Source organism: Anticarsia gemmatalis, chromosome 19, assembly GCF_050436995.1.
Source record: "Anticarsia gemmatalis isolate Benzon Research Colony breed Stoneville strain chromosome 19, ilAntGemm2 primary, whole genome shotgun sequence".
Classification (NCBI taxonomy): Eukaryota; Metazoa; Arthropoda; class Insecta; order Lepidoptera; family Erebidae; genus Anticarsia; species Anticarsia gemmatalis.
This window is the reverse complement of record NC_134763.1, coordinates 9,989,374-10,004,708: the sequence shown is the minus strand read 5'-3', so window position 1 is coordinate 10,004,708 and position 15,335 is coordinate 9,989,374. Positions and strand designations below refer to the sequence as shown.

Genomic DNA, 15,335 nt, shown 5'->3' with positions numbered 1-15,335 from the left:
TATTTATCGCCCAATTTAACATAACACGTCGTTAATGAGATTACGGGGACGTAAATAAAATATATTTTTGAAGTGCCGAAACTAGGCACTCTGGTGGTGTTCTTATCTATGTCTTGGATCAAATCAATGGGGTTTTCAAAATAATTGTTTCTTTTTTCTACAGCCGTTTGTTTCATTTCAAATGTCCATCTCATCGTAATCTAACTTCTATTACTTTTCTTAGATAGGTCTAGTTTGTATCTTGATTCTACTATATGCGTAGGGACCTAAGATATTAAGGTCAAAGAGATAGTAAACCATCTAATGGAAATGGACAGATTATGACTCAGCCATTTATAGATATGTAGGTGGTCCTTTCACATAATAATATATTTAATTAAGAATCAATGACGAATGACCGGCTTTAGTTACATCAGAGACAATTTATTTTTTACGAGTTTTGTTGTACGTTTTTCCCATTTAACAGAAAAAATACATTCTTACAAATTTTGAGGAACACAGAACCTTTTGACTCATGGGCGCTTTCTTGTTGTCCCTCCCACATGGACCTTATTTCCTTTTTCAGGATATAATTAAATAGGTACCCTTTCTAATCTTAATACATAGCTAGGTTTAGCAGTTAAGTCGTGAAAGCATAATATTAACGTAAAGCATGAATTTCCACGTGGTGTTAAATATTTCCCGTCGAACGTGGAAGTTAACGAAGTATCTTATCATAGGTCTAATCTCACAGACATAATAGGTATATTAGATAACCCATTACAATTTAGTGATTACTACAATGTTATACAGTAGGCAACTCCTTGTCTAAATAAATTGAAGTCTATGTAAATATTGTCATTTCTATTATGCGTGACTTTCTCCGTCTGCACGGAATGACGTAAAGGGATTCTGTCGTTTCGTCATATTTTGACCTTCGGGTCAAAGGGTCAAGGTAGGGAGAGAGAGGGTGTTGACACTTAATACTGGATCGATTAAGGTACCCTATATCAGCGCAATTAATGGCTGTTTTACCTGCATTTCAAGGTATCGAGTATGTGATGCTTGATTGAGGTGATTGATGATATTATTATGTATTGGTACCTACATAAGGTTTGATTGCTTCCAAACGGGCTTAATTACACCTAAGTATTATATGTTGTTTTATGTTATATTTATGTAGGTTTGTCAAATATAATATTACAAATTAATAATTTCTTACCAGTGGATGATTATTATATGACGTGATCTGAGATTCCTATTCATTTTTTAACGTTAAATCACACCGGGTGTTAAAAAAATCAGGGTGTTCTTGTACTGGCACAGGTAAATACCCATGGTAGCCATTAGCAAAGGGTTTTCAAAATACTAAACATTCAGCTTCTAAAGTAGTCAGTCCTATAAGCGCCTGTGTACATTATTATAGCAACACTAACTTTCAAAAATAATATCGGTAGGCGTTAATGTGACCACAAATAATGACCACATTTTAAAAATAAGTCAATGAATAACAATACCTACTGTAGCCGTCTCATACAAAAACAACGGTAAGCCTTTGAACTTCCTTATGTGACTCGAATGGGTGGAATTTGCTTGGTTTGATAAGAAATGCTAATATTAAAATATTTTTCAACAGTGCGTGCTATGCCAATAATATCACATAACAAGTTACTGCCATCTACCGGGGACGGCTGTATTTACTGGACCTTAGCGACGCTTTATTTATTTAATTTAAATCGGCTTGTAATTGTAAAAAAACGACCGAAAAACTTGTATTTATATTGTTAAATTTAATTTTAATGTAGCGATAAGAAATTAATAAAAAGTTAAAGCAACGTGTTCCTTTTTTTTATAATTCCTCCGAAAACAACATTAAATTCAGACCCAAATTTATATTTTTAACATATCATATTAATTATCTCATATATATTAAAAGTGAATCGATATAATTTCTAAATCAGATTTACTTTCTAAATCAGATTTAGTTTCTAAATCAATCGATTCACCAGTCTTCTAAGTCGAGATATGGTAAGCTCTAAAGCCATGTTGCCAAGTGTATAAAAAATACATAAATAAAATAAATTTTGGCCTGCTACATTAATTACTAATGAATTATGGCTGAAATAAATGTATATATTTTAATTTTTGAGTATTTCATAGACTATGAAGAATGGCGAGATGTAATATTTTAACTTACAAAATATTAATGTGTAACGCTAACTATTCTGTATCACTCATTATTTTGGACTGGCAACTTTATGCTGTCTTTCATTCAATTTTTGTGAAAAAAGCTCGTTGCATCGTATTGAGCGATCTCGAGCGTTTAGCGCAAAACTATTGTTATATTTTGTGATAATTGTTCATCTAATCTCATAATTTAGCTGTAAGATACTAGTTGTTATATCAGTATAACGATAATCCAAAGTGTAGTAGTCTCGCTAGTGAATTACTGACAGATCGATTCGGCGTTGCGAAGTTTCAGGTTATAATAAATATAGTTTGATTAGATTGATTAATTACTTGTAAAATCATAAAAATGGAGAGCATGGATGTAGCACAAGAGGGTACGTCTGCGGCGTCGACGCCGGTGGCTGAAAATGGTAAGTTTCAAATGTTTTTTGTTTTACATGGCCGCTTGGGTGCGCGGAAACGTGCTTCGGTTTTTTATGAAAAATGTCTTTTTTCTCATTGCTTAGGGCCTGATAAGAATGTGGCGGCTGAGGAAATGACTTCTAGGGACTATTACTTCGATTCCTACGCGCATTTCGGCATTCACGAGGAGATGCTGAAAGACGAAGTCCGAACACTTACGTATAGGAACGCCATGTACCACAACAAGCACTTGTTCAAGGGGAAAGTAAGTATATATATGTTCATTGGCTTCATACAAGCCTCTAAACAGCAATTTGCGTGCATACAAATCTAACTATCGCACTCTAACATGTATACTCTTTGTTAATGTATAAAAAAATTCCGCGATCATTATAACCTATAAAACTCATGTTTTGCGGTTTAATTACAAGTTACAAAGGTGATGTTGTGGCAGTTTACAAGTGAATATTACTTGTAAGGCCTTGTAACTGTCTGCATTACTATGTTGTGTCTATAAAGATGGTTATACATTAGTCCAATGTGGTTTCTTGTGTCATTGATAGTAAGTACTCTGCCAATGCTACTTAGTGTGAAGTGGGGTATTAATAGGATTGCTTATATTTACATTACAATGCAATACTAGCAAGTATAAGTCTCTTTGTGATTCTATGACACTTTTTTAAATAGTTTATGAAACAAAGGAGACTAAAATGTTGATCTTACTTATAAAATCAACTACACACTAACTGAACACTCACTCTTCAAATGCTAAGAATTGCTGTGCTCAGAAAACTTTCTCTGAGGAATTTAACACTAAATTAACTAGTACAGATTTCAAAGTAACAAATTACAGTGTAAAGCCAGATTAAAGCCAATAGCATTTCCTAGCAGTTAACCTACCGAAAATGGAGAGATGATAATTAGTAGTTGTGTTGTGGAAGTAGGAGACCATCTAAACTGTATGGCAACCACTTCTACGGAATAATTGACTTATAGAAATAAAAAATTGTTTTGATCAAGTAATCAGAAATATGAATAACCTGTGAATCAAACCCAGCAGTCAGACACAGTCATCATTGTGTATGATAAAAGTCTTGTGCTTTTAACATCATGTTTGAAAAACCACATGTGAAACATTAAATAATAGATTTAAACATGCCCTTGACCTTGAACTCAACATTGACCTCAACTTGGTTTGATATTAGGCTTTACAAATCTATGAATTAAATGTTACGTTTTTTTTCCAAATCGCTGACTTTGAGACTTGTCCCTTGCATGTTTTGTAACCATTACTTAAAAAATATGGCATTGAGTTACAATATTGGATTACAATTTTTAGGGGTCTATGGTTGAAGAAAGTTTGTTTGATTATAGCAGAACTGTGTGGTAGAGGGTTAATAATTTTGGCTGAAATGTTTATGAATTAGGAATTACATTGAAACTATTTTTTGAGTACTACTCATAGTGGCATGACTTTAAAGTCTCTATCCTTTAAATTTTGTTAAGTAAACACTACACACAGTGACAGTTAGTATAAAGTGCTTTGTTCCATTAGATCTTATATCTTATTATTTAAACAAACTCAAGAAGGTATAATCCAACAACTTAGTAGAGAGTTCTTGCACTAGTTTTCATCAAAAAACTGTATAAAAGATCAAGAAAGCAGTGTCTTAATTACATATTTATTTGCTCAACAGACAGTACTAGACATAGGTTGCGGTACGGGCATCCTGTCAATGTTCGCGGCAAAGGCCGGCGCCACCAAAGTTATCGCCGTCGAATGCTCCAACATCGTGGACTACGCGCGCAAGATCATTGAGGCTAACAGGCTCAGTGATGTTATTGAAATTGTTAAAGGAAAGGTAAGATATCTGTTTAAATATGTTGGTGCTGATTACAATGTAATTTGAATTGATATCCTATAGTATATGGGCCTTCATAAAATGAAAAGTTTTATGAAGAAGCCTATAAAACCATATGTTTGATTTCTTTTAAACAGAATTGGTGCCTACAATTTTTTTTTCAAGTATGCAATAAATTAAGTTACTTAAGATAAATGTTAAATAATAAAATATATTTATTTCACATGATCTCTACCACGTTGATTAGAGAATTACCGTGATTTGTAAATGCATTTTTACTGCCATTATTTTAACACTAGCGTTTTTAAGTACTCAAACTCCTCCTTCTACTTTCTACTACTCCTTCAGTATCTTAAACCAGCAATTTTAAACGTAACTACATAATTTGTCTTTGCTTGGTGTAGGTTGAAGAAGTGGAGCTTCCAGTGGAAAAGGTGGACATAATCATATCAGAATGGATGGGCTACTGCCTGTTCTACGAGAGCATGCTGGACACAGTGCTGTACGCCAGGGACAAGTGGCTCAAGGAAGATGGCATGCTCTTCCCTGACAGGTAAATAATAATTGTTAAAAATATCCTATGTCTGTATAAACTAGGTGTAAAATTACTTGTAAATATTTTGGCAATTTCAGAGTAGAGTATTTAATTTGATGAGTTTTTATTTTTTATTCTGTTTCTATGTGTTATTTTATGTTTAATATAAATGCACAGACATAAAATAAATATTGTTTTGTGATGTTTCACATCCCATTTTTCTGTAGGAATTGCAGTCGGACTCACGGTATAGTGTCGAAGTTTATGTGTTTTATTCATGTTAGCAGATAAACGTTTCTATGTTACTTTAGGCACAGATTTTTTCAAGCTATACATTACATCAAGGTTCATAGTATTACTAGTTTCTAAGTTACACATGTTGGTTGTAGGTGCACACTGTTCATCTGTGGTATAGAGGACCGTCAGTACAAGGACGAGAAGATCAACTGGTGGGATGATGTGTACGGTTTCGACATGTCCTCCATCAGGAAGGTGGCCATCTCTGAGCCACTCGTCGATGTCGTTGACGCTAAGCAGGTAAGAATTGACACATTTGAATAAATATACATGCATAGATGTACTAGGTGCTGTCCGCAATATGTCCACGTGAAAAGTTACCCGGGATAATAAGTATCTTATATGTTAATCCAAGTTATCAACTATCTGTGTACCAGTTTTCGTGGATATCCGTTCAGTAGTTTTGAAATTATTGAGTAAAAAAGATCTACCGAAACTTTACATTTTTAATGTTAGGTACCTATAGTAAACTGTTTTCATATTCAACGTGTTTAAAGCGTGCGCTTTGTAAGCTAAACAAATACGCAAATATAAACGTCTGGTCTGATATATTTAAACAAGCGTTTCAATATAAATTTGTTTTTTCCTCTTGAACAAATCTTGCAAAATTTAGCAAAAGTACTAAACTCTATATGTGATGTTAGGTATCTCTTTAGTTTTTTTTGTAGTGTAAAGAGCTGATTTATTTTTAATAATTTTCTAGGTGGTGACAAATTCCTGTTTATTAAAAGAGATAGACTTATACACTGTTAAGAAAGAAGATCTTAATTTTGAATCCAAGTTCCATCTTCAGGTAAGTTTATCATAAAAGAAGCTATTTACAATTTTCTTTATTTGTGAACATATTTTGTTAATGTGTGGTATGTTAAAGCGTGTCTGGTATATCAGGATTCTAAGGACATACATGTACTACTGCTATGCAAAGTCTTAAGGTCCTATATAATACGAAAATCATCAGATTTTTTTTTTATAAGTAGGCCAAAGTATTAATATGTATGTGTTGTGCAGGTGCGTCGTAACGACTTCATCCAGGCGCTGGTGACGTTCTTCAACGTGGAGTTCACGAAGTCGCACAAGCGCCTCGGGTTCAGCACCGCGCCCGAGGCTCCCTACACGCACTGGAAACAGACCGTCTTCTACTTCGACGATTACATGACTGTGAGTACACATATTATATTGTCGTTTTAGACACTGGAAAGGCTTATGACAAAAGGGTTGCATTCTAATCAAGCTTCCATTTTATTCAGTAGCAAAAATACACCCAATACAAGATACAGAATACCTTGTTCTATTTTAAAGTGTCGAGAACTAAATGCTATATAAAACCTTCACACTATACTTTAAAGTACTATTTGTAACGAGCACCAAATAAATTCACAGGTAAAGAAGTTTGAAGAGATCACCGGCACGTTCTCAATGCGTCAAAACGCGAGGAACAACCGGGACCTCGACTTTGAAATAGAAATCGACTTCAAAGGGGAGCTGTGTCAGGTTCGAGAGAAAAACCACTACAGGATGCGCTGAACACACGCCCTGGGGCCACCTCTGCCCGCCACCAGCCTTCGTAGACACAGCCCCTATATAAAAAAACCCCCAAAATACGAAACTCAGCAGTTCTTTTGTACCAAATCTTATTGTTACTGTTGTGATGAAGAATACGTCGAATTACTCTTCGATAGTTAACAACTTTTTGATAAAATTGTGCAATGTGTACTATGCGCCGTTTAATTTTGTGTGTCATACGGTCAAATACTCAAACGACACTCATTTTTAAGTGATGCTCAAAGGTGTCTATCGCTACAACGCATGTCAAAGTAACGACAGCTAGAGACCTAAATTTCAGTATCATTCTGTTTTTGTCACTTTGACGTATATTGCGAAAAAGATACTTTTGAGCATCACTTAAAATCGAATCATGATTCTGCATTCGGCCGTGAATATAGCTACAAGCCGCTGAAGAAAGGAAGTTAATGCAACAAAGGACGCCATCGTTGTCACGCTTGTTGCTATATTCAGAAACATAAATGTAGGTGGCGCATATTATAAAACTTTTTACTACGATACTCATTTGTGCAATTTGATGATTAAATAAAATTATGTTAAGGTTAAGAAAATAGTGAATACCGAAACTGTTGAGGGTAGGTAGCTTTTATACATTAAAATATCACGTTTGAAATGTGGCCCATTTATAGTACATAAAAGCGTTGTTTCATAAACAAGTTTTTATAAACAAATACCGAAGGTTTAGGTGGCGCCCTCTGGTGCATAAAGAATGCACAATATTAAATGGATGAGACCGTAAGAAATTATTGTTTTAGGTCTTTCTATACTTTGTATCCGCGTATTCGTCGTATTGAATCCTCGCATTGATAAAATCTTAATTATTTTCTTAACCCTAATGAACTATTTGAGAATATGACATGACACTGCAAGTACAGTTTACAAAAATGTCATTATCGTTTTCACATTTGAAAACCTTCGTTTATTTTCGATCTTGATCTAGATCTTACCTATATAAGCCTTTATGTATAAGGAGTTTTATTCGTCGCTTTGTATATAAGGGCATTTGTAACACTGTCCGAAGGCTGGTTATGATAAACGAATTTTGTAACAAGAAAAATATTAAGAAATATGGTCGCTGTGTATTTTATAAGATGTTTCAAATCACTTCGTTCGAGTTTGTGTGTTTTTAATTTTGTTTGTGATAATTTCATATAAATTCTGATTGGTCAGAATACGTGTTCAGATGATAGATTTTAAGATTTATCTGTAAACTAAGTGATGTCCATAGACAGAAATCGAATTAGACTGAGCAATGGATAAATACCTTTCAGTATTTTTTATTTGTGTTACTGGAGCGAAGTGAGTTGAATATGACGTATGTGTACTAAGATTATCTCACGTTTGTATGACCGCCTAAAGATACGGTGAGTCCCGCAAGTTGCTTACGGGACAGGAATTTCATAAACCCTGTGTTATATGAGCCTTGATTGTCTACGTCTTTGACGTGTTGATGGCAGTTTTGAACTAGTTTATACATACATGTTTAGCGTATTGCTAGAAGTTTGACTTAATTTTGGAGCAAAGCACCAGGTATATTTTCGAATAAGCTCGTTTTGGTACGTTTCCGACATTTGCCGATTTAAGACGAGCGTTTCCGAGGCCGTAATCTGGTATATGCGTGTATAATACTAACGTATACCAGTATGTACGTGCACGCACGGTAATATACGCTCGGTGTATGCTCTTAGTGATACCAGTGACGAAAATTTGCATGCTTTAGTGTTGTGATAAACTTGATTATTAATTATGTAGGTTTTCCATACACCAGTATACCAATTTTATATAGAAAAAATAGTTTTTGATACAAGGGAAGTAATCTAGAATTTAATATTATACTGTATTTAACCATTTATATAAAAATGAAGATAGTTGCGATGAAGGAATTCAAAATTTAAAACTGCTATCAACAAAGTTTAGTTATTTGTAACGAGTAGCCGAAAACTACAATATGTCAATAGATTAAGGTACGATGCCAATGTTTTGTCACTCAGTGGCGTAATGTAAGCTATTTTCTACGATTAGCGACTGTGTGTATGTGGAGTACGAATATTTGTGGTGCATTCATGAATAAGTACCTATAAGCATAACGTCGTTTTATTTTTACCTCCTCTGATCCTTTTACAAGTAGGTATTATAACCTATAAAAGGTATAAGTTTGCCTCTACAGTCTACCAAATTTTAATGTGCTTAGAAAAACAGAACGCAACAAGCGTTTATTGTAAAGCTAGCTGCATAGTTTCTCAAAACGTTTAGTGATTCATATCATAGCTGTAACTCTTTTCTAGAATTTGGATCCATGTCCGTTTAATCAGGAAGGTTATAAAAGAAAGTATTCAGTTGTGTTATGTGGTAGTTATTATCTACATAATTTTCTCGACACTCATCTGACAAAACCTTATCGCTAATCACAGGACACGCTATTCAATCTAGCATTGAACGACGAGTGATCAAGTTTTTTATTGAATCTATATTTAATTTAATTAGATCGTCAAGTCATCCGGTTTGAAAGCGATGAACACGACATGGAATACGGTGCACGATTATAATTAGATTACTACTACTTAAAAACTGGTTTATAGCATTAACGGTGCTTAATCTATAACTGTTACTATAACCAGGTTGAAAATAAACATAGATCTTGATTATAAAGTTTTTAATGACTAATGGATGACTAATTAATTAATGTCTTTAAAATTAATGGCCAGTCCCGTTGCATCAAACCAAATAGTAGGTAGAGTATTTTTAAATAGAGACTAATTGGATAATAAATAAAAAAATGTTAAGTTATCAATACAACGAATCGTTTTCTGAAATGTTTTGGCATAATTCAAATTAAATCTTGGGACATTGGCTTTATGTCAGTTTTCCCTTATCTAAAAACTTCTCGATAAGTTTTAAAGACTTGACAGATAATATAATCTATATTATTAGTCCGCCGCAAGTTGTTGTTGAAGTTAAATATTGTTATCAGAGTTTAAAAAAGACTATTTCAAAAATGTGTTCAGTTTGATGCAATCGAAAACTTTACAGACTTTTTTTACAATCTAATTTGAATCTTATTACAAGTGAACAAAGTTTAAATGACGTCAGTCGGCGCGATTTGACCGGAGTTTTTGTAGAGGTCGACGCAGCAGCAGTTGGTGATCAGCTGGTACTCCTGGCAGGAGTTCGCGTAGAGGAAGTTGCAGTCAGTCTTGTAGCAGGAGATGGGGTTGACTGGGAAAACGAGGTAAGTCATTGATTTAATGTTTTTTACCAACCTATTAGCTGAATGACTGTATCATAGCGCGGTTACTTTGAGTTTAACAATACTTTTGTGCGGAAAACAGTTACCGAAATCGTCAAAAAATTACCAGAAACGACTACTAATGGTTACAAAATAAATTATTTGTTACAAAAATGAATGCTATAATGTTTAGCCATTAGCGTTTCGCCAAGTCCAGTATTCTAAATTTGAATGCTTGTTTTGAGAGAGACCCAATATCGTGAACTCGGTTGGGTACGATTTTTATGATCACCTTAAAATCTTAATATTTTTTAAAACAAAAGGCAAGGGAACCCTTTTAAGCAAGCAAATTTTTACTCAAAACATATATATCGTTATTCTACCTGCACACAAGTTGCAAAACTTCAAACCAGTATACTCACATCCCGTTCCACAGCAGCACGAATCATGTTCTTGTTTATATGAGCAGTAACTGTAGACTGAAGAATCACAGAGGGGGCATCCGGGATGTGCCCCTGGGGGTCCTGCAGGTCCATACTGTCCAGGGTAGTAGCCCCCGCCGGGGTAATAGCCAGGCCGGTGGCCATAGTTATTTCCTAATAACAAATCCACTAAGTCTCGAATGCCGAAACCTGTTGGTGAATGATGATGATGATGGAGTTAATGAACCAATGGACCAGTGGTGTTGTGAGCTCTTGATGGAGGGTGAACCCATGCTAGTTTAGACGTAATAACTGATGAGACGAATTGTAATGCCTGCTTGATGGTAGTGTTTTCTTTGGGAAGACTGATTTTGTATACTTAGGTAAGTACAATAGAAAATTTGGGAGTTCTCGTTATCAGTTAGACATTACGTAAAGTGAGACATGTTTAGTTTATGGGTTAACAGTAACTTTTTAAGTGATTATGGATGGGCTTTAAGTGTTTAATTAAGTAGGTAATAATATACATTTATTGGTATGTATGGTTAAATTATACTATACCAAATAAACTGGCGAATATTCAATTATGAATGTTAAAGTTCGCGAAATATGGGTTAGCAGTTTTATGAGTTTAACTGTACCTAAACAGAAAATGACTTTCTATTCTCGTACTGCCTGTAGTTAAACAGAATTCATTACTTGAAAACTTGTAAATAAACTTCATGAATACCTATAATTTGATGTAAAAACTTGATATCTCAAATTATTCATCGTCCCATTGTTATAAGGTTGGTAAATATCATTTAGTTGACGCATAACATTCAAAAGTTTAATGATTTCGTTCAAGTCATAAATCTTATAGTTCCTCAATCATATTTACTTTAAAAAATACTTCGAGAAACTTATTAATGCACTATAACAATAACCGAAACCTTGACGCTTTAAAAGTCAAAAACGCCCTTAACTTATGGGAAGTGGTTTCAAATTGTTTTAATGTGAAATGGATACAAATCTTTATATAATTACTCGCATCTTAATTATGTATGTAAGTTACGAATTTTACATAAAAGATGGATGCCACGACCTTGCAATGTTTCCTTATTTTACTATAATTAATCTAGACAGGTAATTAACAATTGTGTACCGTGAAGATTCTTTACAACGTGACATGTTACATTGAACAGTTTTTGGACAAAAAACTGTCTCATCATTGTGTAGAATAAAAAATAACGAATAACATTTCCTAGAAAATACAAATCTACTAACATCTTATTACTGTAATTAGGAGTTTGTAACTTTCTGAAAATTATAAATGACGAAGATTTAAAAGATTTTAAATTAGCCAATTAATTTGCCTTATTATTATTGTATACCGCTGTCGAAGAAATTGAACGGAAACATTTTCGTTTTATTTAGTATGGTATGTTTGACAGTGTTTGTTATGATACAAACAATGTAAAGGAATAATAGGTTCTTGGAATATGCTTTCAGTCGTATGCAAAAGATTGAAAATTTACCGATGTTTGATGAATCAGAACTTTAAAAATGCCATTTGTTCCGCCCCGTGTCTTACTGCTCGATGTAATGAATAGTTATGATGTTTTTATTTCTCGGAAAACTTTATGGGTACACGATAGCATGTTTAGATGTATGTAATTACGTTTTAAGACGAGTCGATTTTCCTAAAACGAAATTAATTTTGTGGAACGAATAATGTAGTTATTGCAGTGTTTACAATTTCAATTATATGTTAAAAACGAACAGATAGTTTAATAAGTTTTCTTAATTTTTAATTTTTGAAATCGTAGTCCTTAAAATTGTGCATTGCTTTTGAGTTTCTGAAAAACTAACTCAGTTTTATTTCCTTCTACGTCCCCATTTCTTTTAGGAACAAAAAAAAGATAACAACTAATTTCAATTTAACGACAAAGAAATGTACTAATTCGTCCTAAAAACACACAAACACACTTGTAGCTTAACCATAGCGTCTTAGAGATTATCTTGTAAAGTGAAGATACAGTCGTGCATTCATAAAGTGCCTAAGTGGCTGCCATACATATTCTTTAATTAGATATCTAATATTCTTAAAGGCACAATATAGAACCCAAGCTTCGAGATTTTTCAATTAGTTTCATCACGTTTCAGGTCGCCAAAATTCCTCCGTCAAAAATGTTTTTTAGTTTCGGCATTTATGTAAAACGTTAGGCCCCTATGGCTTTATCTTATGTCACGTTTGTTAATGAAATGGGAGCATTGCGTTAATTATGAACAAAAATAACGCACACTGATAATTACATATCCATAATATTACAACTCTTATACCCAAAGGTGTAGGCATTCCTCAATTGATAACTTGTCTTGTGCTCAGTTTTTTGTAGGTTCTAACCGTTTGGCCTAATCCTATGACCTACTGTCATTTGAAATTGTTACTTAGTTTTTCGACGATGAGTGATAACTAGGTATTCCTATAACGATATATTTTTTATACCAAAAACCTTTGTATCTTTATGGCCAGTTTCGCCACTTTTGTATAAGTAAAGGTTAGCTTATCAAGTAGAATGGAGATTTGAGACAGTACTCTTCACCTATTTTGCTGTCAATTTAAAATATCTGTGGAATAGGTTAATCGACACTTATGTTTTATAATATCCTTAACCAATATTACAGTTAAAACTTAGAATACGATGTCAATAATAAATTGTAATGATTTGATATGATTAATGTTAAAATGTCGATGAGATTGTGCAACAATCAACCATAATGAATGCTTGATATCACCATATATTATGTTTTATTAATGTAAATACACCAGTAGGTAATGCCAGCGATATTATCGTTATTATGTACCTATATTTCTTATTATAATATTAAACAATTGTTAGACAAACGCTTCCGAAATAACGCATAGACAATTAATTATTAAAAAAATTAGACAGTTGCTATGTGCTAAAATATTTAAATATTTTTTGGATTAATTAGTTCTAATATGGATTTAAAACTTCAACAACAATAGAAGTGTCATAAAGTAGGTATGTTGTAAATGAATTTTAAGCCGACTATTTCAGTCGCTATTTTGACATACTTATAACACAAAATATGATGTATTGTGTCAAAAAATTATTCGAAGATTAAAGTTATTAGTTTATTAAAAATTAAAAATAAAGTGGATTAAAGTTTTCGAGAACCAAAACTGCCTCTAAATATTCTCGAAACTTTCGGAAGCGTTTCCCCAACACAGTCCTTAACTTCCCACAATTTTCCATGTTCATGATCAATATGACAATGTCACGATAATGATAGTGATTTTCATTGATGTTTAACTCACCGCCTATTTGTTTACCGAGTTGATTCCGGCTCAGTTCGTAATTATTCGGCTGAACACCTAGTTTGATTGAAACAGCCACATCTTAAGGGGATCATTAGGTTTTGTACATGTGTATCTTAATAGTAATAAAATAAAATTACATTCATAATATAGGATAATATTACATTCTGAGATTTTTTTCAAAGCTCATTTCAATAGTATTGAATACTGTCAAATGTAATTTGATAAAATATTATTATTATTAAAATAATAATATGATAAAACACTTGTAAAATAAGCCAACACTAAATTAGAAGTTTCATGTCAAGTGATTATTTCTTGAAGTCATTTGACTAGCAAAAAGGATTAGAATTTTAGAATTATATTCTATAGGTTTAATTTCTGTTATATTTTGGATCTAAAATAATTTATTTTTTTTAAATTTAAAAGTTTAACTATAGAGTTTTGGATAGTCAAAATTGTAAGAATTATTGACCTATTAAATTATTAGAGAGCTATTGAATTGTATTAAATATGTAAAATAAATTATCATTAATTAATAAATAAATAAATTTTAAACAATATAAAACATTAAAATTAAACTAAACTATTATTAAACTCACCTTCACTGCTAACGAACATCACAGCGAAAAATACCAAAAATATTTTCTTGTACATGTTCCCGAGTTATGTTCAAATATACAAAATATATAAAGTTCACAATATGTTTGTATGCACACCGGCGGTTAGCGAGAGCTCCGTGTAAATAATAAAATAAGCCACTTTGCTCTGACCAGCTGGTATTGCGAGTGCAGTCGACGACTAAACTGTTAGCGAAAAAGCTTCAGGCTGCTTTTATTTTGTATTAGGTTTGTGTAAGATTCCATGGTTATTTTTTTGCTTAGCAAAATTATTCGTTTTGGTTTTTTAATTTATATATTTTCCTAGTCAGTAAACGAAAGATCAAGAGTTTGAAAACTTGCCTAAATAATTTATAATAATGTTTCCTCATTTCAATGGGTAAGATTTAATATCAGAAGACGAAGAAGTATCTTCGAGGTCTTTTTGATGTAATTAAATCTTTTGCAATCCCTACCCTGTAAAGAATTTGCCAATTAGTCATACTACCAATTTGCTTAAAAGGTTACGTAGATAATCTTAAACTGGAGTTCAAAAAGTCCCGAAAATGTATTTTAAACTTTTTAGAGACTTTCGACCAGTCGCTCTCTAAGCTACCTCATATCGGTTTCCGAAGTGAATATCAAAATAGCTTGTTCGCGAAACACTTCTGTCGTCAACTGTCTCACCATCAAGTGCATAGTTTACTCCTTACCAAGGGTTAGTGTAGTCGTCCTTAACACCTAACCGCCGTTCTCTCAGTTATCTAACTACCGGTCATTAACTACTCGATATGTACTGGGTAATGGAAAAATATCGACTATTATATTATTATGTCATGTCGTTTGATTTAGTTTTACTTAGAAATTAAATAGTTGTAATGTAACTTGTGTGAGCAACTGAAGTTTTAACATCATTGATTAACTTAGCGACAGTT

At 33.0% G+C, this 15,335-nt stretch overlaps 2 protein-coding genes across 6 annotated transcripts; one reads left to right on the top strand and one right to left on the bottom strand.

Moving 5' to 3' along the window:
• The first annotated feature begins 2,239 nt into the window (after window positions 1–2,239).
• Art1 (arginine methyltransferase 1) lies at window positions 2,240–8,915 on the top strand. The gene is made up of 8 exons (XM_076126454.1): window positions 2,240–2,579; window positions 2,676–2,836; window positions 4,269–4,433; window positions 4,838–4,986; window positions 5,358–5,505; window positions 5,969–6,058; window positions 6,274–6,423; window positions 6,646–8,915. Exons 1-8 carry the CDS (start codon window positions 2,516–2,518, stop codon window positions 6,787–6,789), a joined length of 1,071 nt encoding a protein of 356 aa, XP_075982569.1. The 5' UTR covers window positions 2,240–2,515; the 3' UTR covers window positions 6,790–8,915.
• A 551-nt stretch (window positions 8,916–9,466) lies between these two features.
• Window positions 9,467–14,567, bottom strand: LOC142981201 (uncharacterized). 5 transcript variants are annotated; one of them, XM_076126922.1, is made up of 4 exons: window positions 14,404–14,567; window positions 13,802–13,882; window positions 10,477–10,686; window positions 9,467–10,044 (listed from the first exon to the last, which is right to left on the bottom strand). In XM_076126922.1, the coding sequence occupies exons 1-4, from the start codon at window positions 14,456–14,458 to the stop codon at window positions 9,905–9,907; spliced, it is 486 nt and encodes a 161-aa protein (XP_075983037.1). In that variant the 5' UTR covers window positions 14,459–14,567; the 3' UTR covers window positions 9,467–9,904. The 5 variants fall into 5 exon arrangements, with proteins under 5 accessions (XP_075983037.1, XP_075983039.1, XP_075983038.1 ...); XM_076126924.1 differs by having other exon boundaries at window positions 10,477–10,650; window positions 14,404–14,561; XM_076126923.1 differs by having other exon boundaries at window positions 13,802–13,858; window positions 14,404–14,561.
• Window positions 14,568–15,335: the final 768 nt, after the last annotated feature.

What these genes read in the sequence shown, in the direction of transcription:
- LOC142981201 (XM_076126922.1), bottom strand. Translation starts at nt 14,458, where the DNA reads ATGTACAAGAAAATATTTTTGGTATTTTTCGCTGTGATGTTCGTTAGC. An exon ending in GATGTTCGTTAGCAGTGAAG is followed by an intron (nt 13,883 to 14,403) that starts GTGAGTTTAATA and finishes GATCCCCTTAAG; the next exon opens with ATGTGGCTGTTTCAATCAAA. An exon ending in GTGCTGCTGTGGAACGGGAT is followed by an intron (nt 10,045 to 10,476) that starts GTGAGTATACTG and finishes TCGTTTTCCCAG; the next exon opens with TCAACCCCATCTCCTGCTAC.
- Art1 (XM_076126454.1), top strand. Translation starts at nt 2,516, where the DNA reads ATGGAGAGCATGGATGTAGCACAAGAGGGTACGTCTGCGGCGTCGACG. An exon ending in AGCACTTGTTCAAGGGGAAA is followed by an intron (nt 2,837 to 4,268) that starts GTAAGTATATAT and finishes TTTGCTCAACAG; the next exon opens with ACAGTACTAGACATAGGTTG. An exon ending in ATGTCGTTGACGCTAAGCAG is followed by an intron (nt 5,506 to 5,968) that starts GTAAGAATTGAC and finishes ATAATTTTCTAG; the next exon opens with GTGGTGACAAATTCCTGTTT.